At 36.1% G+C, this 27,868-nt stretch overlaps 2 protein-coding genes across 5 annotated transcripts; both read right to left on the bottom strand.

The window, feature by feature from the left end:
• Positions 1–824: 824 nt before the first annotated feature.
• LOC127786924 (uncharacterized) lies at positions 825–7,197 on the bottom strand. 4 transcript variants are annotated; one of them, XM_052314692.1, is made up of 8 exons: positions 6,999–7,197; positions 6,046–6,368; positions 5,178–5,407; positions 4,877–4,944; positions 2,929–4,630; positions 2,674–2,837; positions 2,080–2,266; positions 825–1,955 (listed from the first exon to the last, which is right to left on the bottom strand). In XM_052314692.1, the coding sequence occupies exons 3-8, from the start codon at positions 5,326–5,328 to the stop codon at positions 1,369–1,371; spliced, it is 2,859 nt and encodes a 952-aa protein (XP_052170652.1). In that variant the 5' UTR covers positions 5,329–5,407; positions 6,046–6,368; positions 6,999–7,197; the 3' UTR covers positions 825–1,368. The 4 variants fall into 4 exon arrangements, with proteins under 4 accessions (XP_052170652.1, XP_052170653.1, XP_052170654.1 ...); XM_052314693.1 differs by lacking the exon at positions 6,999–7,197 and adding an exon at positions 6,803–6,977; XM_052314694.1 differs by lacking the exon at positions 6,999–7,197 and adding an exon at positions 6,637–6,977 and having other exon boundaries at positions 5,189–5,407.
• Positions 7,198–17,040: 9,843 nt separating this feature from the next.
• LOC127787407 (nifU-like protein 4, mitochondrial) lies at positions 17,041–27,834 on the bottom strand. The gene is made up of 6 exons (XM_052315440.1): positions 27,527–27,834; positions 25,867–26,028; positions 24,807–24,982; positions 23,743–23,846; positions 23,516–23,627; positions 17,041–17,436 (listed from the first exon to the last, which is right to left on the bottom strand). Exons 1-6 carry the CDS (start codon positions 27,756–27,758, stop codon positions 17,377–17,379), a joined length of 846 nt encoding a protein of 281 aa, XP_052171400.1. The 5' UTR covers positions 27,759–27,834; the 3' UTR covers positions 17,041–17,376.
• Positions 27,835–27,868: the final 34 nt, after the last annotated feature.

Genomic DNA, 27,868 nt, shown 5'->3' on the forward strand with positions numbered 1-27,868 from the left:
TAAGTCAGTGATTTTTTGGGAAATAATTATATATTTTGATTTTGATTAAAAATCAAAATATTATTATTGTTATTGTTATTATTATACTGAAAATAATTTTCTGTTTAACTCGCAAGTAGCTTCTTATTATTATGGCCTCTGTGTGGCTGTGAATGAAACGCTTCGATATATATATTTTTTAATATTATGAAATAATTTTAAAATATTTTTAAAATTATAAGAATGATTCAAATATATATATATATATATATTTGTGTTTTTTAATGTTTCAGTATGAGAGACGTTTTGGAAATGCTAATGCTAATGTGGCACCCTTGAGGCGTTTCTATTTATGATAGATCCCAAATCAATCTAATAAATTAATTTTATTTTTGTTTAATATAAATATATATATATGGATCAAACAAAATTAATAGTAATTTAAATTCAAATATGTTTATATTAAGTAAAAAGCATATATATACTTGGTTTCCGGTCCAAATCAGACCAGACTGAAAATAAAAAAATGTTATTTTTTAAATTGAAGATTAAACTGCACGGATAATTGGATTTGAGCTGGTCTAGTTCTTAGATCAGTACTAAATGTACACCCCCCTAATCATAGGGTCAGCTTTCTAGGCCCCCAAAATTTTCATTTCAAGATTTCACATAAGAAATGACACTTTTGGATGTTCCAACATCAGTTGATGAGAATGTATGTAGCAAATGATCTGGATTTTCACAAATTTAGTCATCAAAGCAGAGAGAGAGAGAGTCAAATTCATGCAACAATCTTGTTCTCAGACAATTATAACTGACTAGTTTCCTCCCACAATACTCACAAATCAGTAAAACCATTAGATAAGAACTATGTAAATGAGAGAAGATTTTCAATAGCATTAATAATACAACATGGAGTTTTCACACCACCAAACTCCACAAATTGTACAAAATGACCAACACCGACACCTCTAACTTGCCGCGGGGGTTAAAGACGGCTTGTCATGGTCGTGGAACTACCCAGATACTACTGCACATTATGTTTTCATCAGGCCCTCAATGGCTCATTTCATAGCTATTTCCAAGAGAGCTCTTATAAGCTAAGTTTCAGATGAATTAGAAAATTTCATCATGAGAAAAAGCATGTATGATTTCTTTACATAAAGCTGCTGGGAATGAAAGTGTTAAAAAAGGGCCCTAACCTTCTTGGTGAGATGTCCTTGAGGCACGCCCCTTGTGATAATATGGTAAGCACGAAATGATCTGTTCACTTCGAGCCAAATTGGTCACCACTTGGGAAGAGGATTAGATGAAAGTTGGCTTCAACTTATGGGTCGGTGGGACTCATTATTCTATCATCAACTCTGGGGGGGAGGGGGTAAGTAGAGATCAGTCCATATCTGCTGGACCATAAGTTTTGAAGCACCATATGGTGTCTTCCACCAATTCCTCAAAAATGGCTTCTTCCATACCAGTACCAATACTCTGAACATCGAACCGGAGGTCCATCCATGTTTCCCTTTCTGTCATATCTTTTCTGACAATGTGGTCCAGAGTCTGAGAAGAAGGCTGTGATGCAAGATGCCATTCCACTCCTTCCCATATCTCTTGAATAAGATCCTTCCCCCTTGGGATTGGCCTAATATTAGGTTTCCATGGGGTGTACCCAAAATGGTGCTCACAGACCTCCTTTAGAACTTCATTGGTACAATCAAAGAGAAGCTTTTGGTCATGAGAAGACCGGTTTGAGAACAACTCTACTTCATCGAACAATGATGGGTCAAGAATTTGGTTTGAAGAAAGCCACCTTAAGAGAAATTCCTCCCAGTTCAAGTCAGAAGCCAGCAGAACTACTTCAACATATTGAAATGCAGATTCCTCATCCTCAATGCAAGCTCTCACACAGAGTTCATGATTTGCAGCAGGAGAAAGCTGTTCTTCGAAATGGATCTGCTGAGGCTGCATTGGAGGTTCCACTGTAGATATTTGGGGCTTAACTTAGTACAGCAGCAAATGAAACATGAGAAAATAAAAATTAAAAATGACAAGAAATGTGGAAGCAGCATCATTCGTTATGGTTGTTGCTTGATGGGAACATACCATGTCGGGATTTGATGCCTGCAGGACTGATGTCATCTTCTGTGAATGATGGCTCAAGCACAGATACAGGACTAGGTCGGTCTGGTCTTTCATTGGGACTGTCTACATCTCCAACGTGCTTAGTTACTGAAGAGCTTGGTGGAGATGCTAATGGAGAGGATGGTAAGGGGTCCTCTTCAAAAGAGTCCTAGAAACATAGTGACGAAATGCATCAGAAACACAAGGACAGAACCAATAAATACAAACACATAGTGATCCACGGCATTGGTTCTATACATTTCCCCCAGAAGGTAAATTGCATTTTAGAAATTTGTGAAACCTGTGCTTCTAGGATTCAAAACAAGTTGCATTGTTTGCTGGAAGATGGGAAAGTACAAAACAAATGCAATCACAATACACAATACTTATGTCAACATTAGCTATATAATGGGTTGGCTATAATCTATAAAATCCATAAGATTTTTTTTTAATCTGTAAGCATAAGCATACATGATCACACCAAAAAATGTGTGAAATTAATAAGAATGGAAAATTTGAATAGCATATAACTACTTGTACGACAGAGACACTAATCAATTTAACAACAAACTGTACCATTTTCAAGCAGTGGACAGATTCTTCTTTAGTACAAACTTCAGGGAGATCATCACGTTGGTTATCTTTAACAACAGAAGAGCTGGACTGGTCAGCTGAAATCTCCGGTTGTGTGCTCTCTTCCTTGACTACTGCATCAGTTGTCTGTACTTTTGCCACATCATCTAGCCAGTTTTATGAACTAATCAATCAGTATCCAGCACAAAGACACAACCGAATACTTCTCAAAATAAGTTGGACCATGGAAAATAATACCTTCAGAGCTCTTCTCGGGTTTCATAGAACACGGATGCACATTAGAATTATTAAACTCGTCCAAGCTAGTTGAATTTGAGTTGAAAGGTTCGCCTTTATCTTCAGGGTAGTTGGGATGGTGAAGCTCATCCAAACCATCAGAACTTGAGTTACATGATTCTCCTTTATGTTCAGGGTTGTCATTAATGCAGGATTGACTATTTGAGTTCTGCTGTGAAGGTCCTAGATGACTAAAACGGCTTTCTGGTGCAATCTGCAATTTGTCCTCGTTGACGACATGACAGGGGTTGTAAGGGGACATCCTCTGACGTGCTGTTATAAAACTGTGTTCTTTGTCCCTTCCAGGAGATAAATTGAACTGCGGAAGAGAGATCATCCTTCCCAATGTTTTTGGTAACTGCCTTCCTGAAAAAAGTTCAATGTCATCTCCATTACTCAGCATTTCTGAGAGATGTTTCTTGGCCTCAATATAGGTGTTAGACACCCTTTGCTCAGTACAGTCAACTGTTCCATTTCCCTTGCTTGTTTCAATGTGTCTTGGCTTGCTGTTCTTCTCTTTGTTCTTGCTGCCATTGGCAGGTCTGGCAAATCTTTCCATATAGAAATGGTCTCTATTTGGAGAATTCCATCCACCTTTCTCCCCACCAATGCCTTTGTCACTATTTCCTGAATTGCGTCGCTCATAAGGAAACCTGTAGGAAAGATCATCTGAAGGGACCACATGCCGCTCCTTTCCCATAGCATGCTTTAATTTTCTTTTAATTTCGGTAAAAGAAAATTGGGAAGGATTTTTCTCAGTCTCCACTTTACTCCCAGAACTGTGATTAGATCGCAAAGATGAACCATGTGTTCTTTCGGCATCAGAAATTTTAACTGCTGCTGGTCCAGGCTTCAAAATGACGATCCGACTTGAAGTTTGAAAGTTTTCATCTCCATTCAGTAAGACCTTTTCCTGAGATTTGGTCGTCCTTCTCCTGAAGAAGTTATGTCGTTTAGGGGCAACAGGCACAGTTGGTTTTGAGTTGTTTAGCTCCCCATCTAACAAGTTGGATCCGGCCAATGGGTTGGAAGTTCGGTTTTTCTCTGCCTGAGCCAACTCCAAGTCTTCAAGGTGCTTCACCAGAAGTGACTGTGGATCATTTAGGAGTTCCAAAATCAGTTCTTTATTCGAACTTAATGTCTGGAGTGCATCGATAAATTCTTTTGGGTGGTCAGATTTCCCATCATCCGTCACATGTTTCCCATCTTTGAATGTCTGATCTACAAATACCTTAATTGCCTCACTTAATCCCTTGTCGAACACAGCGTATGTCTGCTCAGACTGCATGTCAAGATCATTGTTCAAGTCATGTTTCAGGCAACTAGTACTTTTCTGATAGATCTGCTCGTACAACTCCCTCTCTTTTAACTCCAGATCAAGGTTTTTTGAAGATTTTTCCTCTGAACCTTGATGATAAGAGTTTTGTGGTCCCAAGTTTTCAGCAGCATCCAACTCAAAGTGTATGTCACAATACCCCTTATTAGTTCTTCTTGTTCGTTTGCGGTGCTTTTTCCCATGTCCTCTACATTCTGAATCAGCTCCGTTGATTTCACTGTTGGCACTGCCCATCTGCTGCTTCTGGCCTTGTTCATTAAGCATCTCTTCTTCCATAAGTGTCTTCACACTTGTCTTAGTAGCATTACCGTCTCTTTCTTCACCATCCTGAAACATTAATAGCCAATTAACGAATAAAAAGTCAAGACTTCTCGTATAATTCGGTGCCCTAAAGTTAACAATTTCTGCAAATCAACTGCCAAGAACACCCCACCCCCCCCCCCCCCCCCCCCCCCAAAAAAAAAAAAAAAATAATAATAATAATAATAAAATAAAATAACAACAAATCTTGCATCCCCAGAAAAGAGAGACAGCATATAAGATTCCCTATGAATACAACTTGTCAATACATACACAATTTTCTTGAGAATTCTCATCCGGGCTTATCATCATGTGCAGCGCAGAACCAGCATACCGAGCACCTAGCAAAGACAAAGAAGGAAAAAAAGGCTCAAAAATCCATAAGCAGAAAGCACCATTAAGAATTAGAAAACTGTTGTTTTTGCCTATTATTCCACATATGCTTTTGGTGAAACAAATGCATAAAATAAACTCATTACATAGGAGCATTCTCCAGCTACATTTTTCAGTTCAAGAATGGGAAAAGTTTTCAAATCAGACAAACTAGTTGCTTCATCTAATCATACATTCTTACCAGCAACTTGCCTGCTTGGGCGCCTTCTATCTGAAAGAAGCCTCCGAGTTGATCGCCCTTGGCGGAAGTCAAAGATGCTAATGAAACCCCATATACATCCTGCTTGATCCTTTTCATGTCGTACAGGGCGTCGTCGCGATCGCTTTGCCATACTGACTGGATTTCTCTCCCTCAGCAGCTCCTGTTCATTCAGAGTTCCCTGCTGAATGCTGGTGCAGTAATGGGACAACCTGATAGAAATGCAGGTACGAAAGGGTAAACAATAATACCAATATAACTTGAGCTACCTAACCTACGAATAAAACAACGTAAATCCATGATGTGAACTCCACAACCAGACAGCACGTGAACTTCTAGAACACACTTACCGGCATCTTAACTAAAAAACTGGAATCCTATATAGTTTATGTCAGCATAAGAAGGAGGATTTTGTTAAAATAATCAAACACTGAGGAGTGAAGTAGAAGATTTGGGACTCTTAACATGTTTTCGACGCCAATTTGTTATGAAAGAACAGTTTAATCCATAAAAGAAAATACTGAAAATTCGAAAAAAAAACATCAAAAAGGATCTTGCTGTCTTGGAACATTTAGAACAAAGAGGGTAGAAAATTCAATCATCATAAACCTCTCAGGAGGACTGCTGAGTGCTAACCCATAAAATATTCTAATTAGACATCTGTTATACCTTGAGATTTTAAGCATCAAGAAAGGAAACAGAGTGCCTGTTTCATATAAATCAAGTCAACAACATAGCACATCTATGGACACAAAATGCATAATTGTACGGCAATTTTGTTTTTTTAAATCGAATAATTGATGGGCCTATATGAAATTGGCAAATAGGAAACAGAGTAAGGACAAAATACCTGAAATTCAGAACCCTCGGGGTTGATGAGCCTTCAAGAACAAATACGCAGCAAACTCTTCTCTCAGTGAAGATGAATAAATTCCACTTTCAAATCCTCAAATCTTTCAAACAAAATGAAGCTCAAGGAACTGAAACAGATCTTTGGCTCCTAAGAAATATGCTGCCACCACATGACGATTGGTTCAACCCAAAACCTCTTTTGCTCCCGATTGCTTCAAACAATTTTTGCCTATGCTGACTCCAGGATTCGCCTACAGTGTCAATTCCTTAACTCTCTACAGTTTTCTTGACAGTGATTGATACTCCAATTTCTCCATCTCTCTGCAAATGGAAATGAATTAGATAGAGTGAAACTTTCCTTCAGGGTTGCTTTAACAACCAAAGAAAACTCAACTGGCTGACCCCCGGGCCCCAAACCAAAAAAAAAAAGAGGAAGAAGAAGAAAATAAATAAATAAAATTTTGAAATACCCACCCAAATTAATATTTCAGATTTCAAGTATTATTACCACAACCCAGACAAAGAAAAAATCTTTATCAAAACTGAATGGTTTCTCAGTGGAAATCCAAGAAGTAAAAGCTTTGCAAACCTGGATGACCCAAATTAAACCGCGTGCAAGTTCTTAGCATTCCAGCACAGACCCAGAAGAAAAAACAACCAAAATATTGTTAAATTGAAACTTTTCTGCCTTTTGGGCTTTCTGCGTTTCTTCACAAACCAAAAGAGAGACCCAGATGGCAGAAGTGCCGACCCACCTATTAACTACAATGGAGAAGCTAGGTGTCGTGCAGCCATTAAAGACTGAGGAAAGTGGAAGAACAGAAGAGAGAGAAGAGGAAGAAGAAGATTGCAGAAAAGGAAAGGCTGGAAAGTAAAAGTTTGAGAGAGAGGCTTAGGATGCTTCCAAGGAGTGACGGTATGAGAAGAAAGAAAGAAGAATGAGCGAGCTACCTAGGTTCTTGTTGGTGGGTCCATAATCAGAGCTTTTTCCAAGATTTCCATCGAGGAGAACTTTGAGGATGTCTTCCATTTTCCTTCCCGCAGTACCATTTTCAACGATCATCAATCGTCAATGTCTCTCTCTCTCTCTCTCTCTCTCTCTCTAGGTGACACTTCGCAGATTAGTGGTGAGCAGCATGTTTTCAACCTACACGTTGGACATGAAGAGAAAGAGAACAAATTCACTACAAACTGTAGATAGACCTTTTGTAAGGGTGATGGTGAAAATCAAAGGTTGGAGGAAGGGCAGAATTGTAAATATGATTAAAACGCGGAAATTTCTTATAGCTCATGTAAAACAAGGAATGATAATTTTCATCTCAATTTAAAATTTTCTCCGAATCCCTCTGGGCACGGAGCACGTATATTTCTATTTTTGTTTTATATTAATATTGGAGTATTGTATAAGGTCATTATCGTTTTATTAATTTGGGGTATCATGAATTTTGTGTGAGTAATTCTTAGGAAAGATAAATTATGATATAATTTCCATATAATACCTCTAAAAGATTTTAAATATGAGACTTCAGGCATATCTACCCCTTATTCTTTTCACTAAAGTCACTCATGAAATGTTACTTATCTTCTTCATTCTATATTTTATTTTTATTTATTTTATAATTAAAGAAATATCATAGATAGAAAATATTTACCTTTTTATATAAATTAAATGAGTATGAACATCCAATATATATTTGTTATTTGGTGGAAATAACAATAAGGAATTGAGTAGATTACTCTAGGAGTATGAGAAATGGTAAAAACAAACGCAAGAACAAAAATATAAAAGAAAACTCACAATACATAGCTAATCTATTATCATTCTTAAAAATAAAACATCTCACACATGCGATAACAATCGCCTCCAATGGTACTATTCAAATGATCATTTTTTTAATGTAAAAAATAATAATCTTTAATAATAATTTAATTAAAAAAAATTACAACCCATCCCAAAATTTGTGATGTACAATTTTACACCTTAAAAAAAAAAAAATTCAATCTCTCTCTATGTAGATTTGTGAATCCGAAGTTGATTATTTGTGCTAGCTCTCCATACTGCAATTCTTTTGGTTTTGTTTTGCAGTTCTTTATCTGAGCAATCTCAGGTGATAGCTAAGAATAAAAGTTTATTTTCCTTTGTGCAAACTCCAAAGCATGTTAATATCTTATAATTGCATTTCAAATAGTCTGTTAGCTTTCCCTAATATAGACTTAACAGGGTGCTGAAGTTGATCTTCGTGAAGCTATCATTGCAGTTTTATGGCAACAATAATCTAATTTGAATTCAAATGGTTTGCCTCCCATTCATGCAGGTACCACAGAAAAAGCCATAAATAATAAGATGTTTCCCTACAAAAAATGTAAAGAAATGTGCCCCATTGGAAAGTAGTATCAAACACAAACTTCATGCTTTGGTTAATATCGTTTTTTATAATTTTTCTGTTAATGACAGCATTTATGGACTTCTTATGAGGGGAATCTTAAAAGAACAGGCTTCAAACAACCATGAAAATATTCAAGTAACTATACTAGTTATTATATGTTTCATTGCTCAAATAATTAATCAATGTCTAGTTCTTTTATCTAAAAATATTTAATTTGTTCTTAGATAAACTGAAATTGGAATCACATCCCAACTGTTAGGAGGCACCCAAACAAGAGAGGTTTTTAATTTGGTCGTAGCCAGGTTCTGCTTTTTATGTGAATGTAGCCACTTTAGTTAAGAAACAAAACGACCCTAAACTAAATGCAACAATCAGGGCTTTTATTTCACTCAATTAGCAAATCAAATGAGAGGAAAGGTCACTAATTTAGTGCTGAAGCTTCTTGCGGTCTTCATCTAGTAAGCCTTCAACAAGAAGCTCTATTACCAGACAATGTGTTCATTTGAGCCAAAAATGCATGTGCATACTTCCATTTGGCAGTGTTGTGCACAGAAATAATATATCAATAGTAAACCCTAAATAATAAATCAATAGTAAGTTGTCTCATGAAGAAGAAAACACATCAAATAAAGGTTGGTTGGTCGATATGACACCCACAATACTCTATTTATTGATTGTGTTTAGCAAGTAACCGCGTCATTCATGTCCATCGAGAACAAGTAGAGTCCAAAATAATTTTCTATTGTGATTATAGATGATATTTTAACTTTCACTTACATTGGTCGAATTAATAATTTTCTTTTATGTTGAATGCAATCAACATTCTCCAGATTTCAGCAATGTAAACTACTCTTTAGCCAAAAAATAAAAGTAGCCCTCATGCACAAAAACCCCTCCCCTGGTTTTGTCTAACGTTTACATGCATCCATACATTCATATATCAAGAAATGCCTTGGTTCCCAATAAAGTATACCAAAAATTTTACCACTAAGATCAATAAAATAAAATCATAAGGACAAATAAGATTATTTCTCACTAACTTGTGATATTATATCAACAAAGTGGCTATTATGTGAAAATTCTTTATTTTGTCAACTTAGGTAATGAGATTGGTATCAAGTGCCCATCAATGTATGTTATAAAAATAGTAGAATGATATACAAGCATGCATAAAGTTGTTGAGTGTTTGGAGTAATCTAAACTGTTCTTGTCTTAAGCTAAATAAAAGTCAAAGTGGTACCAAATTGGGACCATTCACATGAAAATCCCATGGTCCTCATCGTTAATTACAGCTTTTTGTGTGCAGCTCAATAAGATGGTGATGAGAAAGCGAAGGCTTAATTTCTGTCTTCCCTTGTCTTATTCTTGTACTTTCCCTTAACTAATCAAAGAAAGACACGGCACACACACAGCAAGACAAGGAGAGAGAAGCTCCTCCTCCCCTCCCCGTTTTGTAAGGTAACAAAGTTTGCTTAAAAAAAAATGAGTGAATCATTAAAATACTTTAGCCACATAAAAGAAGATCAATAGAGATACTTGTGAGATAATTGAATGAAATAAAAAAAAAAAATTATAACAAAAGAGAGATGATGAACAATACAAGCTAACAGAAAATCATTAAATATGATGTAGAATATAATGACCTTACAAAAAATATAACATAAATAAAAATGATGATAAAATTTTGAATTTATTATTGTTTCAGGCCAACAAAGCAAAAGGGTCTGCTTTTCTGTTGCTTACACCAGACGAGATGCAAAATAATTAGGGAGGATGGCGGAATGGGGTACACAAGAGGACCACAAGAAACATTCTTTTGACGCCTATTTCTGTCGTACCCCCCACCAACTTTATATCTGCATGGTTAAGGCGGGCAATGCGTGGCATTAACACCCATCCCACCTTTGCCTCCAGAACAGTACTAGAAAAAAGCCAAAGTTTTAAACACCTTTGGCATCTAAAAAGAATAAAAAAGTTTAACCAATTTTGATAAATGCCGCAGTTGGTGAAACGCCTTAATTAAAAACCAAATTACTTGTTAACAATGGTCAATTTGGTGTACCTTAATTTCGCCAGCAATCTTTCCAGATGCTAATTTTCTCAAGCTGCTGAAGGAATAACCTAAGTTTGGCACAGAGTTGGCTGAGATTAGGTAATCAGATTAGGTCAGTGCATCACAAACTTGGTATGCTCAATTGAGTTTAAAAGCTACATATTCAAAGTTCTTATACTTAGTCGTTGTCATGTAACATTGTATAGATGACATGGTCCTTGCCAAAAATATATCATATGCTAAAAATCATAAAATATAGGGAAGGTCTCTATATATATACAGAAACAACCATATTTAAAATAGTCTTAGAAGATTATGTAATGTTTTATATAGAAGATTGATTGGTAACACCCTTGTTTTGTAATGCTTATTTTATTGTCTTACAATTTCTTATATTATTCATGCCAAAAATGCTTCATTGTGAATTATTATGAGAACAAATTCCTTTTTTTTTTCTTTTTAACTTACATGTTGCTTTAACTTTTTCTTGACAATCAGAGGGGGGTGGGCTAACATCTCTAAGGGCCGGGTCATGAATATTCCCACTTAAAACAGCTTTCTTTAAGCATTGGATGCTTATCTTTTGGACATTATGTCTTCGAAAGAATCCCAAATTTCACAAACCGGCCGAAGAAAGAAAAGACACTGCAAGTTCATATCACAGCCTCTAAAAATAATGCAGCTTATCTCGTGCAATTAGCTGAATATATATGTATTATTATGAGCTTGAAAACTTGAGGAATAAAATTGGATTAAGGAATACAAGGCTAGGGCATTGCTTGACGCTACCTAGAAGATATTTTCAGTGCATAAGATTTCCTATTTTGTGAGTGTGAAAAGATAATTACTTTTTTTTTTAATGTAATTTTACTCTTTTTTGATAAAAAATAATTTTATAACACATTTCATAATCTTCTAATCACAAAAAAATAAATAAATAAATTTACCATTACTATAACAGTTCACACTTGCTTGATGCTTGCCTTTTGCAAAAAATATTTCGGCAATAAGTTTGTCAATCATTGAAACAGGCCGCCTTGTGTCTTGTTCGTCTTCCTGCGTAAGATAAAGATAGCTGTGAGTCGAGGGGAATAAACAAAGGTCATTATTAAATAAAGAAAGTTCAACCAATGTGATGATTAGTTTAATGGGTGGATATTATAAAGGAACGGGATTACATTATCTAGCTGGATTTGGCAAAAGAGAACCCTTTGGGGATATCAACTCAAAGATTTAGTAATGATATCACCTTGAAAACCAGGAAAAATAATTGCCAGATGTTATTCAAAGTTTAAAAAACCCTACAGCAAAGAAGGCCTTAAAATTTTAAAATCATTCCCGGAATTAGTTTAAGAGATAATAGAATCACGAAAATTTATTAAATCAGTAGGCCATCAGTTCAAGCATGGACCAATAAGTCATCCAACTAGTTTCCTAAACAATATATAATTCAAAACCCAATTAAACATTACAATACTGTTACGATTGGATATTCGTTTTCTTAAAGCAAAATGAAATTGAAAAGAAAATAGACAACTCAATCGTAGATCTTTTTTTTTATCTGTAGCCTAAGAAAAGTTAGGTCTTTAGGTATGCTTCCATTTTTCCGAATCCAATCAACTATTAAACCTGGTCGTTTTTTATGAAGAGCCAAGCAAAAATTGAACCTTCTCAACAAGTTATTCATTTTTCCTAATCCAATGAAAACAATAAAATAATCTATTAATTTTTCTCCTCCATTTTTTCCTTTTTGTTTTTCCTTCCCTTGCAAATCTATGGTCAAAGTTTGGACTCCAACAAGTCAATAGCCTCCAGCTCTTTGCCGACAGAAGTACTAAGTTGGGCACCACCCAATTGTTGGACAAATCTGGAACCTCGGATTTAATTAGACCAAGATGAGTTTGAACAGTAGCAATTCCAATTCTATTGGGAAGCAGAGAATTGCTGGCGAGTCTTTTCAGTACTCCGGAGATCTAGTGTCAATCAAGGAATCACATGTACTGTTTTCAGAGCTCTGTCACTGGAATTAAGTTTTTGAGAATCTAGATTTGCAATGGAAGTGAAATTTTTCCCTTAAAGTTCCCATATCATTTGTGCCCATAAAGTCCTTTTTTATACCATTGGGAAAAAAAAGTGGAACCCATACCTATTTGGGTTCACTAAATGAGTGTTATTTTAAATAAATTTTAATACTTAATTTGTGGACCTAATAAATTTTTCAAATAAAATCCTTTTTATATTGAGAATTTGGGATACCAATAATATTTCTTTGGAGAAATACTAGAAGTTACATCAATTTCCACGATCCCCGAAACAGAAGGGACCATTTTGGGGCTCATTGAGAACCAGCTTATTGAGTATCTTATTTTCATCTTTTCTTGTCTTTTTTTTTTTCAAATTTTCATTTTTATTTTCATTTTTGGCAAGATTTTTAGTTTACAGTTTGACTTCGACTGAATTAGTAAAATATATTGTGAAAAAAGCTATAAATTACTTAATTTGTTTCGCTGATTGTTCCAAGGATCTTCCAGTAGCATAGGCTTGGTAAGTCCTATTGGTCTCTGAAAAAACGTTCGTGAACCCACCTAGGTTTTAGTAATTTATTTTAAATTTTAAAAAATTATAATTTTTAATATTTAAAATTTAATATTTGACATTTAATATTTATTTAGACACTAAACCCATCAACATACCCGGCATCACCAAGTTTGAAAACTTCCCAAGAGGAGCAGGGTCTCTCATCTCTTCACCCTTGCACCAATGAAACCTCTCATAGACTGGGTCCCCCCGTTGATGACATGTAAATTTTAAGACGGGGACAACCTAACCAGTAGAGGTAGATGGAACCTCATAGCTGTGAGATTGGTTTTCATTACCAGGAGATCTTGGCAACCTTTCACGATATAAGTTACCAACCTTACTGTTCATACAATGGGTGCGAGAAACAAACAGAGTTCAAACAAATAAGGACAAACCAAACAGGGAAACAAATGTGGGTGCCAGAAACGAATCCAACATCTATTATTGCACCAAATAGCGTGTTAGATCATTAGTCATCAAAAGGTTAAGCAAGTAGGAAACGAGTCCTAGAATGAAAAATCAGGCAGTCTTACATAATGATTTTTGCTTCTTTGCCAAATCTCAACCGAACCATTTCAGTGCATCAAAATTAAAGGTATAATATAAACACCAATAATTTTTTTATATACTTGTGCATCACAATTATGTTTTGGCTATTGCTTTGCTGAGCTGCAACTACAGAGAAAGAAACAATGCGAAATAGATAGATCCATTTTGCTTGCAGTATGAAACACAATTGAAATGTCAAACCGAAATGAAAATTCACATGCAATCAGAAAAGTTTTCTTTGTCGCGAACACAAGGTAAAAAGAAAGATAAAGACACGGACGTGCAAAAAGCACAAAATGACATTATTACGTTCAATTCAAAATCATTAGGTGCCATGTTTTCCCTTTCTCCTTCACTTTCCTCATAACCCCCTTCCAGTATCTTCCTTCACATCCGCCATTGAATCGTTAGATATGCGCCCCCCAAAAACAAAGACACGCTTAGAGCAGCAATCAAAAACCAAGGTTACGAGTAAACTATAATACTATAATTAATCCTGAGCAAATATAGACATTAATACACTCAAATACATGAATTTATAAGAGAAATTACAACAGTTTGAACCTTGATTGAAGCGAATTAAGAACTGAGACGGAGCTGAGATCGCAGGCTTTGTTGATCTCCGACCTAATTGAATTGATCCAATCGCTGTAATTTGGAAGCGAATGGCGACATCGAAGGCCTGAGATTTCGATGCCGATATTGATCGGGAAATCAAATCGGTCGGTTGGATCGTTCGAGTCTGCAAGTGCTGAATCGATTTGTGCTCCCGGGATTTCAATGTGCAAAATGGCGGGAAATAGGGTTCATCAAAGCCTCTCCGCTCCACCGACAAACCAACTGTATTGCACTATTTATATATTATATATTTACATTAATATAACACACAATACAATACGCATCGATCACAAATATCACATCAAATATCAAATTTTGAGTTTTCAAATAGCATTTTTGTAAATAAATTTAAAATTTTAGTTTTGGTTGCGAAAACAGTCTTAAAAAGCGAAAAATCTTATGTAGGTAATATTCTTGTTTTAATGGTTATAATTATTGTATGTAGCTAATTTTAATTAGGTAAATTATATTGATAGTCTCTAACTTTGTATATTGTAATCAGTCATTGTATTTTAATTTTTGTTATCAAAGTTATTATGTTCGATAATAGATCCAAACCTAAAGAAAAATGTTCAAAAGCCCATTGAGAGACTAAGTGACCTTAAATAGAGAGGCGTGACTAATTTCAGAATAAGAAATTCGGGTGACCTCTCCTAAAAACCTCTCTTGATGTCTTTGGGGGACCCTTCTAAGAGAGATTCATAGGTCACCCAGTTACAAGAAGGCCCTAGTTCAAGAGATTCTCGTAGATTACTGAAACCCGAAAGCTTTTATCCTAATAGCGTGAAAGACCATTTCAAGATATTACAAACCCTGAAAAAACCAATCCTCAGACATTATTTACATGAGATCGTAAAAAATAAGTCAAACCTAACTGTTCTTACCTACCAATCCTGAGACATTATTTACATGAGATCGTAAAAAATAAGTCAAACCTAACTCTAATGTTCTTACCTTCAAATCCATAAGGCATCCCATATACTTGTCAAATAATGTAGTTTTTCCAATATCATCATTTCTATAAATAGGAGAACATTCATTCAATCAAAATATGCTTCAAACTCTATATTAAATATAGTTTTACTTACTCTGCATTTAAATCAAGAGACTGACTTAAACATTAAAGGCTTCGCATATGAGGTCTTAATCAATTTCCTTCCTTATAACTCTCTCGAAGACTTTAATCAAGATATTCTTTCATTACAAATAAATTTATTGTTATATTTAGGCAACAACAACATCAATCACTAAACATTAGTTTTTATTCAAATTTAGTCATTCTTTTGATTTTGCGTAAAATTCTATCAAAAAAACTAACGTGGTATATATTAATGCAAATTTCAAAATCACTTGATTATATGATATTTTAGTATTAAGTGATTTTTGTGTTTATATTATTATATATCAAATATGTTTTATTTAACATCATTTTTCACAAAATATCAAAAGAAATACCAAATTAAAATTTAGTGACTATAATGATAAAAATTAAGTACAATAACTAATTTATTACAAAATACATAATACTTTCAAACTTAATTCATATTGATTCATCAACCATTATAATCTTTTTGTAAACTCAAGTTTAGTGATCGTGGTGACAAATATTCATACTAATATAAAATTTCCCACATTTCCTTCTTAGTAAAAATATTTCATTTTGATATGATAATTTATTAATTGTTTGTAAGTGAATTATTCAAAATATATATTTGCTATTATATTTAGATTTTCATTACCATTCAAATTATAAAATATTTTAAATGTTCATTAATAAAGAAATAAATAATTGTTTAAAATATTTAATAATCTAAACTACAAAAAACAAGTACAATCCAAGGTTAAAAATAATTTTATTCATATATATGTATCAATAATACTATTTGAACATAATATTTAAACATTCAATACTTTATTAAAAAATTAACTTTTTTCCCTCAAATTATTAAGTATTTTTAAAAATTACAAACACTATATTTATATTTTTTTTAACTTAATTAATCGTTCATAAAGAAATATTGGATATTCCTTGAAAAAATATTTATAATTGGGTAAATATCACTATGTACAAATAATATTACAAAATATATACAAACATAGACACACGTGCATAAACACACGCGTAAGAGTGAGCATCATTTTGATTAAATTGAAATAACCAAACTAAATTGGCTATTTTGATTCAAGTTCATTTCAATTCAAGCTGTCAACTACTTTCAATTATTTTGACTCAATTCAATCTCTATAATTGAAAAAAATTAAAATAATTAAATTAATCGAAATACAAAAAAAGACATCATTTTTACACTTTATTATTTCAATTTTTTGATGGGTTTGGTATTTTCAATATTATTTGGTTTTTTCAATTTTTTGATTATTCAATTCAAGAATCTATTCGGTCAATTCGGTTCAATTTTTGACACAGATTCGATTCAATTTTTAATACAAATTCGAGATTTGAGCACCGAATCGACTGGAAGCTCACACCCTATATATACATGAATCATGCTAGGTGTACACCCATTTTGTACATCTTGAGCTACATAAGGGGGTATTATGACCAAAATACCCTACGCCTCACGCACCTCTATGCGTCTCATGAGAGATTTTTTTGTCATAATACCCCTTTATGTAACCCAAGATGTACAAAATGAGTGTACCAATAACATTTTCCTATATACATATATCTATTTTAATATTTTTGATGGGTTTGGTATTTTCGATATTTTTTGATTTTTTCAATTTTTTGATTATTCAATTTAAGAATCTATTTGGTCAATTCGGTTCAATTTTTGACACAGATTCGAGGTTTGAGCACCGGACCGACTGGAAGCTCACACCCTATATATACATGTATCTATCTCATCCCCACAGCACACATATCAGGTCCCCGTCAAAAACAAATAACTCATATCAAAGTCAGAATGACTAGTTCTCCTTGTCTTAGCCAAAAAAAAAAATACAACAGAGGACTGAAATAAGTATTATCTTTACAGGTATGCTTGAGAGTTGGAATTGGCTGATTCAGATGACATTGTAAGCAACAGTAAATACAAGGAGGCGCTTCTTTCTGGTAAATTAAGGTTGTTCTATCTGGAGAATGGATCATAAAACTGGGGGAGAGATTATTCAGCACCTTCATCTAAGCAGGTAGGGTTGCCTCTTCATCTTCATCATCAAGTTCCTGCTCCACACCTTTGACCTGTAAGCAAAGTTCCCATAAGACAAACAAATTCCAGAGACGAGGATGATGGCTTGCATAAGTTTCAAGCGCAATTGATTATCAACGAAAACTAACTCGATAATTTAAAAGCATAGAGATTGTGATATCGACAACATGCATTCGACTACAAAAGCAGAGTGAAGGGCTCAAATTTGAGAACTAATCAAGTGAACAAACAGACTGCAAGTGATAAGCACTGGATAGACAGAGTAAGCAAAGGATCTGTTACGCCTGAATTTCGTACTGTAAGCACGCTCGGTTCAGGCCATCACACCGATCAAACTCAGTAATATCAGGAAGAATTTGATTGTGATATCTGAACTGTTGAATCAGAGAACTTAGTGACGTCTAGTCTCTTTCTATTGAGATTTATAGTAGGAATGTACATAATTAAGGCTAAAATTACTCTTAAAATTAAGACCTAGCTGTCTACTTGTCTACTAATCATAGTTAGTCTAATTGCTAATTGACAGTTAATCCAACACTCCCCTTCAAGCTGGAACATATAAGTCATATGCACCAAACTTGTTACAAATGAAACTAATACGAGAACCCCAAAGAGATTTAGTGAAGATACCTGCCAGTTGTTCAGCTGAATTAACAAAGTTAGTGGCAATACATCCAGCTAAAATCTTTTTTCTCATGAAATGACAGTCAATTTCTATGTGTGTGGGTGTGGTCCTCTCATGAAAGACTAGATTTGAGGCGATATGCAAGGCAACTTGATTATCGCAGATTAATTTCATGTAGCCTTTGGCAACCAAACGTGCCTTAAGGCGATCAATCTTCCCATCAGGACCAACATTCACATTATAGACCCAGCGACAACCAACAATAGATTTACCAAGAGAAAGAGAAACCAATTCTCAAATGCCACTAGAATGTAGAGCATCCATCTCATCAACCATAGCCTAACGCCATCCTGGATCTAAAAGTGCTTCACTAGTAGTTTTAGGAATTCTAATAGGAGATAAAGTAGACACAAAAGCATAATAGAGAGAAGCCAAGCGATGATAGCTAAGGAATGTGTATATGGGTGAGGGTTGCGAGTAGAGTGTATACCTTTTCGAGTGGCAATGGGTTCAGGAAAAGGGTCAACATCTGGCTCAAAAGCAACTGGCTGATTCGAGACAGGTGAAGATGTCAGAGCACGAGGTGAGTTATCAGATTCTTTGTTAGCAGCCGCAAGAGGATGTGGACAACAATGATAAACCTAAAGGGGATGTTTAGGGACAGTAAGAGTAGTATCGAATGAAGGAGAACAAAGGTAGGGAGTGGGAAGAATCTCAAAAACTGGACGACTCTCGACAAGGGATGAGAGAAAGAATGGAGATGTCTCAAAAAATGTATCATCAGTAGAGATAAAATAACGCTGGTGATCAAGAGAGTAACACCGATAGCCTTTTTGAAGTTGTGAGTAACCAAGGAAAATGCACTTGACAGCCTTAACTGAAAAATGAAAGTTTGGGACAACCAAGGATCATGTCATGAACGAAACAAATGCACCCAAAAACACGAAGTGGAAGGAGATAAAGACTCTTGAGTAAGGAAAAGGATAAAGTGAGGGACCTCATGTTGTAAGACAGAGGAAGGCATCTGATTAATGAGATAACATGCAGTGAGAACAACATCAGCTTAAAAATGAAAAGAAGCATGACTGTGTAATAAAAGAGTGCGAGCGATTTCAATCAAATGACGATTTTTGCGCTCAACAACACCATTTTGCTGGGGTGTATAGACATATGAGGATTGATGTAAAATATCCTTAGAAGCCATGAAAGTAGTGAAAGGAGCCGAGAAATATTCTCTAGCATTGTCATTGCGAAAGGCACGGATAGAAACATTAAATTGAGTTTGAATTTCAACACATAAGTCCTTAAAGATAGTAAATAACTCTAAACGATTTTTCAGTAAAAACACCCAAATACATCGAGAGTAATTGTCAATGAAAGTGACAAAATACCAAAAACCTAAAACAAAAGGAACATGACAAGAACCCCAAACATCACTATGGACAAGTTCAAAATGGAATGTAGCCCGATTATTAACACGCTTTAGAAACGAAGTACGAGACTGTTTTCCAAGCTGACACGACTCACAATTTAAAGTGGAAAGACGCGGGACCATCTTTTGTAATTTGGATATACTCGGATGTCTCAAACGATTATGAAGAAGAGTTGGAGATTCAGTAGAAATGAAAGCTGCTGGTGAAGATGGGTTGCCGAGATAATAAAGTCCTTGTGACTCACATCTAACGCCAATCAGTTGTCCCGTACCCCGGTCCTCTACGACAACATAATTAGCCAAAAAGGTTATGGAATAATGAAGAGTGCGTGTCAGTTTACTAATAGAAGCAAGATTAAAGGGGCTTCTGGGAACATATAAAACAAAATCTAAAGGTAACGAAGGGAGCGATCGTGCTTGACCAATGCCTGTAACAGATGTTTTGGAACCATTGGCAAGAGTAACAGTTGGCAAACAGGAAGAAGTAGAAAGATAGTAAAAGAGACTTTGGTTACCAGAGAAATGATCGGTTGCACCAAAATCAAGAACCCATGGTCTAGGAGTGGTAGACCGAGTAACACAGGCAATAGAATTACCAGTGTACACCACAGAAGCAGTGAATGATGACACAGTCTATTTAGAAGCCTGATACTGAAGGTAGTCCTCGTAATCACGACTAGTCAAAACAAAGGAAGGAGAAGAATGATTCTCAAAAGGTGTTAATGGGGAATTAGTTGCTACAGACCGAGCCACATTAGCAGCACGTCGACCATGTAGTTTGTGGCACCGTTCTCGAAGATGGCCCCACCTATGATAGTAACTGCATTTAGGACAGTTACCTCGTTGTGAGTTACCGCCTCGAATGTTCCCCTGTTCTCCTCTGCCAAAGGTTTGTGACAACAAGACGGAGGAATCAACTTGAGAGCCATCGATGACTAAAGACGAGGAAGATACCCGAAGAAATCTAGCAAAGGCATCTTCTAGCATCGAAACAATGGGACTGGATAATATTTGATCCTGGACCAGAGCAAGGTTAGATCAAATGGCAATCAATCCCAAAACCATAAAAAAATTATCTCGTTTTTGCAACTATTCTTCTGCAATATTACCAACTGGTAACAGAGAGTTGAACTCTTTCTTCAAGGATTCTAGACGGCCAAGAAATTCAAAAATATCCATGTCTTGTTGTTTCAAATGAACGATAGTGAAAACAACATAGTAGAGACTTTGGATATCATTTGTATAAAGAGATTTGGCCTTTGTCCATACCTGAACACAAGTCTTGTATGCCTTGTAAATGACATATAGTTTTGGATCAATGGTCTACCATAACATATTGCAAAGAAGAGCATCAGTTTTCTTCCATGTTCTCTCAACAGCAGGAATGTCATCTACTTTCTTACTCAAGTGATTTTCCATTCCTTGGCCCATGAACCATAACTTAACAGAGGCAGCCCAAGACATGTAACTGCTACTTCCAACTAGTTCGTCAAAAGTAATGATAGGTGAGGAAGAAAAAAATGAAGAAAAACCTACAGATTTAGATCCGAAAGTGACTAAAGATGATGGACTCTCCATATTTTGGATGGAATGTAGTTTTTGAAATGTTTTCAATGGCAAATCAGTCGGAACTGGAGTGGATCTGGTTTAGATGGGTCTGAACAGTTATGGCAAGTCAAATCTAGTCTGATAGGTTAGATCTAGGCTTAACATATTTGAAACAAACTGTGCTTAGCATGTCAGGTTAAACCCAGATCTGGATTTGAGATATGAGTTGGCAGCAGCTTACTCCTTTTTAAGGAGTGCTTTTGACTCCTCACAAATTAAAGGATATGGCTTCTACTTCAAAGGTAGAAAACTTTTGGGGCCGACGAAGGCTGAAGAGGTCACGAATAGCGAAGATCAGAAAGACACGACCCATAGTTGTTAAAGGCGCGCCTAGGCGCCAAATCGGCGCCTCGCCTGGGCTGAGGCGAGGCGATTTCAGCGAGGCCCTCGCCTTGCATGATGAGGCGTCGAGGCGAGGGGCACGCCTCATGAAACTTAGGTTTTAATGAAAACCTAGGCAGCCCAATTCCTCCCCTCTTCTTGGTTCTAGCATATATGCATTACAACATGTTTATATTTCTTTTAGTTTAAGTAAATGTCTACATTTTCTTTTATTTATATTTTACCTTCAATTTACTTTAATTCATAAATATAAATAAGAAAGTATCCCCTATTTAGATTCAATAAAAATATCTAAAAAATCAAAATCCATAACAATAAGAAAATAGAATTTTGGTTTTAGTACAAACTTGGAATTTAGCGATTTTAGCACCCTCAAAATACATACCTATTATTTCTTGAAAAATTCATTAAAAATCATTTTAACAACAATAAATATTAGCTATCAAAATACCGGGAGATAGTTTTTCAAAATGAAAACATTTTCTTATATGTCTTCTTATAATGCGCTAATCTTCCAGACATAGAAAAATAGCATTTTTCAAAATGAAAACATTTTCTTGATTGTGGACTTGTAGTGTTTATATGTTTGTTTAAAACTTTGCATGATGATTGGTACTTGTTTGAGTTTGAGACTTTAAGTTTGAACTTTGATAATATTTCTAGTTTAGAATTTGCATGATGAATGAATCAACTTTATGATATTAGTTTAGAATTTAAAGATAATGAATCATTAATGATATGCATGTGTTATTATTGATAATTTGATAGTTTTTTATGATTTTACAAGATTTTGAGTTTTTTTTCCTGAAATATGCGCCTCCCGCCTTAGGCTGCAGGACCCTTTGCGCCTCGCGCCTTTTAGAACTATGACGCGACCAGATTTGAAGGTTGACGGCTAGCGGGAGATGGTAGCAACAACATATTTGGTCTAGATTTGGAGGTTGACAGCCGACGAGAGATGGCAACAACAGCAGATCTGGTCCAAAATCTGAAGGTCAGCGGCTACGGCTTTCTGCAACAGTAGCGATCGGCGGCCGAATCTGGGCGGATTAAGGGTGGCAGCGACTAGATTTGGGAGGAAGAGCTGGCGATAGCCAATGGCCGTGAGATCTAGGAGCGGGCAAAGGTCTCGAGGTGCGATCGCTGAGGGACAGAGATGCTGTGAGCCGCGGCAGGAGGACGGAGGTCACGGGTTGCAGCGGCAAACGGCAACGACAGTTGTAACGCTGTGGCAATGAACGACAACGACGATGGTCACGGGCTATGGCGTTGCGGTGGTGAACGGCAACAGTGGTCGCGTTTTGTGGCGCTGCAATGGAGAATAGCAACGGCGATGGCAAGCTAAGTAGGATCGACAGCAATGCTCAAACAAGATCTTACAGAATCTCTTCAGCGAGGCAGCGAGGGGCTGGAGGCAGCTACAATGGTTACGAAGATTACACGCTGGGAAGGAAACGGCCACTATTGGAAGGAAGGGGACGAACGTCGTAGGTGGAGGAGACTCATGCAGTGGAGGCTAGATCTAGGGTTTGTATGGTGGCTCTAATACCATGTTGAATCAGAGAACTTAGTGAGGCCTACCCTCTTTCTATTGAGATTTATAGTAGGAATGTACAATAATTAAGGCTAAAATTACTCCTAAAATTAAGGCCTAGTTGTCTACTTGTCTACTAACATAACTAGTCTAATAGCTAATTAACAGCTAATCCAACATGAACCATCCATTATTTCTTGAGCATTTTAGTTAACACAAGATACAAATAGTATTTCTCGTATCTCTACCAGTTCCCAACTAGTAACACAACGGAAAGCCAATACTAATTGCATTAATGTAAGTTTCCCACTGCAATTCAACAAAATATAAATTTGATTGAGCTAATACCAGATACTTCTTCATTGACAAGTGAGATTAACCAAACAATCCAACTGCCTTACCCCAAAAAAACAATAATAATGACAATTGTAAATAAATTAAATTCGTAGAACATACTGCATTCAATAAATAGTCCATTATTGCAGATTGCTCAAAGAGTCAGTCCTCATGATTAACCCGTAATTTCACTACAGTGATTGATAGCAACAATCTGAAAAAATGGCTTCTTACCTCTGGTACGTAGTGCATCAACATGTTCTCAATGCCAGATTTCAGGGTAACAGATGAGCTTGGACAGCCACTACATGCTCCTTGCATTCTGAGTTTGACTACTCCAGTATCACTGAGCAAAGCAAAATATGCATAGGGATTAACTACTATGTGCTAGAAAAAGAATAAAACCATTCAATTGTCTTCAACATTAAGAATCTAATTTCAATAGGAGAGAAGAAACCTACAGATCAAATCCACGGTACTCAATATCTCCACCATCATCTTGTACTGCAGGTCGAATGCGAGTCTCCAATAGTTCTTTAATCATTGCAACTGTTTCTGAATCATCCTGCAGGTGAGCATGGGATGATCATAATTCTGGGGCTTGCACTTCAATAGGTATATATAATTTTACCATGTTGGCAACAAAGTCTTCTAGAGTTCTGCCTATCAGATTGAGTTCTCTCTCAATCTCAATTACCATGTTCCATGAATGTAATAACATACCAAATCAAACAAGTTCTGCCCACCCATCCTGTAACGTGCAAAATGGAGGAAGAGCATGCAACATGTCTGTTCTATTTCCCTCATTATGCCTGCTAAAGACAAAATGTGCTCTGTTGCACAACATCTCCCATATGTTTATATTTTTACTTTAACTACCAAGATCATGAAACATAGAGACGTTTTCAGTTAATACAACAGATCAGGCTTAGAACCTAGGAGCCAAGTTTAGCAAGAAGGAACAAGCGTAGTTTTTTTTTTTTTTTTTTGATCAATAAAAAACAATAAACAACAAAGCCATTGCCAAAGTTTAGCCGTTTTGGCAGAATGGAACCACCAAAGCTTGTTTTCTTCACATTCTTGGCAAGTTGGACATCTATATTAACATCAAGAGAAGCAATAGTAAGTTATTAAACTTGATCAAGTTTAGGAGAAATGAGCCCAAATCTGTGGCTATCATATCTTAGCAAGCTGGAATAGATATTCAAGCCATTTTCCTGTGTACATGCACATGAGGAGTGTTGTGAGGAAAACTGAAATAGTATCTAAAGCAAGAACTTAAAAGTTCCAAAGAGTCTGCACCAAGAGCCCATATGGCTGGCAATCAGGCACAAGGGTGCACTTAAGGCATAACACAAGTGCCTTGCACCTTGAGGTATGAACCTATAGAATTTCACTAGCATAGGCATGTCTAAGGTGTTTTCTTTAAGATTCTCTGGAAGCCTGAAAAGTACTCTCACAGTAAAAGTGGGAACTAATAAGTATCAAAGAATTCTTATAACAAGACAAAAATTGAAAGACATACTTCGTGGATAGCAGTGTCCATTGAAGCAGCGGTACTAGAGTCCAGAAAAAGTGGTTTCCCAGTAGAATAAAAGTCCATAATTGCAGCAAAAATTTCAGGTTTCAGAAGATCCCATGAATTATCTTCTGATTTTGTTATAGTTATAAAATCTGATCCAAAAAACACTCGAGAAATTCCTGTGTCAACAGAAGACAAATCAGTCTACCTCATCAATGATGACTGACCAATTTTAAACAAGTATATGGTTAGTAATAATTTAGACATCGTTCTACAGTATACACCAAAATAAAAGAACTGGCATAAGACTATGCAAACATTTTTAGAATCCAGATATTTGACACAATAGCTTGATGCACTCAAAACTGCATTAACCTATGTATTACACCAACACCTAGAACAATCTAGACATGACATGTTAGTGCTTAAGTGTACTAAATACCTTTACAATTTTGTAAATTTCACTGAATCCCTAGTGCCTTCGTTTATATTTCGATTCTTGCTTGTGTATTCTCATTTCTTTTAAAACTTGCCGAATTTCATATCAAATATCGCAGTGTCTTTTTTTTCCTTTGAGGTGGGTGTGGAGAGTTGAGGAGAGGGAACCCTAGTTCAAATGAGTTCGTTAAAATCATGTGTTACAGATTCTCAATATTCCCATCAACAATGACATATAGAGAAAATTAAGAGATAAGATTTCAAAACTAAAAGTAGGTAATAAGAAGCATAATCAAGCCTTTGACCCCTAGGAGACCAAGTAGCTTAGGATGAGTTACCCTAAAAAAGAGACCCAAGCCTAAGTGACATTAAATTAACTACAATTATACAAGCAACCCTTTATTTATTTCTACTTCTTTTTCAAAGTAAACAAGAGGATTGTGCTACTCCATACCTATCTCAGCACTTCAAAAGATCAGCCAAGTTCCATTAGCTAGATTAATTGAAGAAAGGTGGCATAATCAACGTGAAAAGGTAGCATACACCAGCCAGCAGTGGTTCAATAAATAAGAATGCCAAACAATAAAAAAAAAAAACATGATAGTAAGCAACAAGGAAAGCTAACCATCAATCCCATACAGTGAATTTGCAAGTGGAGAATTCATGGCTGAACGAGCATTTGGGAAGTCTGCACTCCCAACTTCCATGACTGGCCTTCCAGGATAGAACATAAGGGATGAAGGATTAGGAGTCGGTTCTGTTTGGATAAACATGGTCCTCCTCTGCCCTGTCCAAGCAAACATCCCAAGAGATAAGACTGTGTAAGAATCAGGTGTCCACAAAAACAAACCGTTGTAAGACTAACCAGGTCTTTTTTAACAACAATTCAAAAATCACCATAAACTTTAAAGCAGAAAAAGATACAAATAGAAAAGAGTAAAACCATTGATAAAAAGTCATGGACAAGAGTTGAGAGTGAGTCTTGGTAAGAGATGCATCTAACCCTTCCCCGCAGTGTGGCTAGAATTGCTTTACAAAGTTAAATATTTCACTTTCTTCTTATTGCTTTTAAACCATAAAACGGTCCTTTCTACTGAATTGGGATTAAAAAATGTAAAATAAAATAAAATTTTGAAACTTAGCTATTTCAATGGTTAGGAGAGTAGACGAAGAGCTAGGATGGGATGAAGACCCCTGCCTCAACAACAAATTCATCTATTTTATCTATTAGAAAAGTTTCTAACCTAACAAACCACGCCTTTTCCTATAAACCAAACAATCCTGATTAAGAAAAAGAAGTGAAGTCACCCCCTCTAGGGAGCAGAGGCAACCAGTTTTTATCTTTTGTTTTTTGTGTATACTTGTTTCTATCTACCAAATTCTTAAGGGTTTGAAAATCCCTCTCTCTCTCTCTCTCTCTCTCTCTCTCTCTCTCTCTCTCTCCCCCATTGCTGGCACATCCATCCCATGTTGCTGCCTCTACCTATCTTTCCAAAAGGACATTTTGAAGTTCATATCTCCCCAAGGAACATCCCATAGTGATGATATTCTAAGTTTTTCGGTTTAACCAATTCATCACCAACTCCTAACATATGATATTCTCCACAGGAAAACTTAGGCTGAAGTACAAGAAGAGAACGCTAGTGTCTCGTTTGTCCCTAAACCAAAATAGACCCTTCTTTATTTTAAAATCAATACACCAACCCAAAAAATTTGCAGTTCTCTCATAAACAACTTGCAAACTGCCAATTTTAAACTTGTACTTTTGATTCTGAATTATACGCTACTTTGACAGTCCAACATGTACGCCAACAGAAGCTAAACTCTCCATTTCCCACTCTTCAAGCCTCAGCCCCTAAAAGATTCTTCAAGTTTTAGCCTGCTTGATATCCAAATGATGGGTAATCACTAATATCTGAGCCAAAATCCAAAGGATGAACAAAGATGACCAACGCATCTTCCTGACAGCATGAAATGCAGAGTTCAAAAGCTGCAAATTCTACAAAGGCTTCCCAAGCTGTCAAAGCTACCTATATCAAATCAATCTTAGTTCCCTTCTGTCTTTCCTTTTCTTCTTCCATGTAACAAACTAACTTCGTTTTTTGGACCAATAAAACAAGCTATCCGATGAAGTGCGAGAAACCGAACAATAAATATAAAGATGAAGACACGCACACAAATGAACGTCCATCGATTCCCTAAACTATTTTCCTTTCCTTTTTTCGTAACCAAACAGAGGCCAATCCAAAATACACACGGAAAGATAAAGCACAAGCCAAATTCACCTTTAAAATGGTCCAGTTTTGCGGATTGCAATGAAGAAATACTGGTAGATTTCAACGTCGTGAAACCAGACGATGCATCGTGGCTCTGAAAGATCGAATATGGCCTCCTACTCGTCGCCGTTGAGCATGCGAATAGGGGGCGACGAGAAGTGCGTCGAGCCCCTCCTTCCAGGAACTGGTTCGATCTTCTATGGACGAGTCCTCGCCTCACCAATCTTCCGAAGCCCTTCATGGCAGCTGCTTCTTCTTCTTCTTCGATTTCGATTTCGGCTCTGCTCCGGAACGCCGACTCTCCCCCCCTCTCTCTCTCTCGAAATTTGGGATCAATTACACGAACCTAAA

Source organism: Diospyros lotus, chromosome 12 (assembly GCF_014633365.1).
Source record: "Diospyros lotus cultivar Yz01 chromosome 12, ASM1463336v1, whole genome shotgun sequence".
Classification (NCBI taxonomy): domain Eukaryota; kingdom Viridiplantae; phylum Streptophyta; class Magnoliopsida; order Ericales; family Ebenaceae; genus Diospyros; species Diospyros lotus.

Coding starts and splice junctions, on each gene's coding strand:
- LOC127787407 (XM_052315440.1), bottom strand. CDS start 27,758: ATGAAGGGCTTCGGAAGATTGGTGAGGCGAGGACTCGTCCATAGAAGA. Junction 24,983..25,866: donor TTCACTGTATGGGATTGATG/GTTAGCTTTCCT, acceptor CTGTTGACACAG/GAATTTCTCGAGTGTTTTTT. Junction 23,847..24,806: donor TGGACACTGCTATCCACGAA/GTATGTCTTTCA, acceptor GCTCACCTGCAG/GATGATTCAGAAACAGTTGC.
- LOC127786924 (XM_052314692.1), bottom strand. CDS start 5,328: ATGGCAAAGCGATCGCGACGACGCCCTGTACGACATGAAAAGGATCAA. Junction 4,945..5,177: donor CCCAAGCAGGCAAGTTGCTG/GTAAGAATGTAT, acceptor TGTCTTTGCTAG/GTGCTCGGTATGCTGGTTCT. Junction 4,631..4,876: donor AGAATTCTCAAGAAAATTGT/GTATGTATTGAC, acceptor TTAATGTTTCAG/GATGGTGAAGAAAGAGACGG.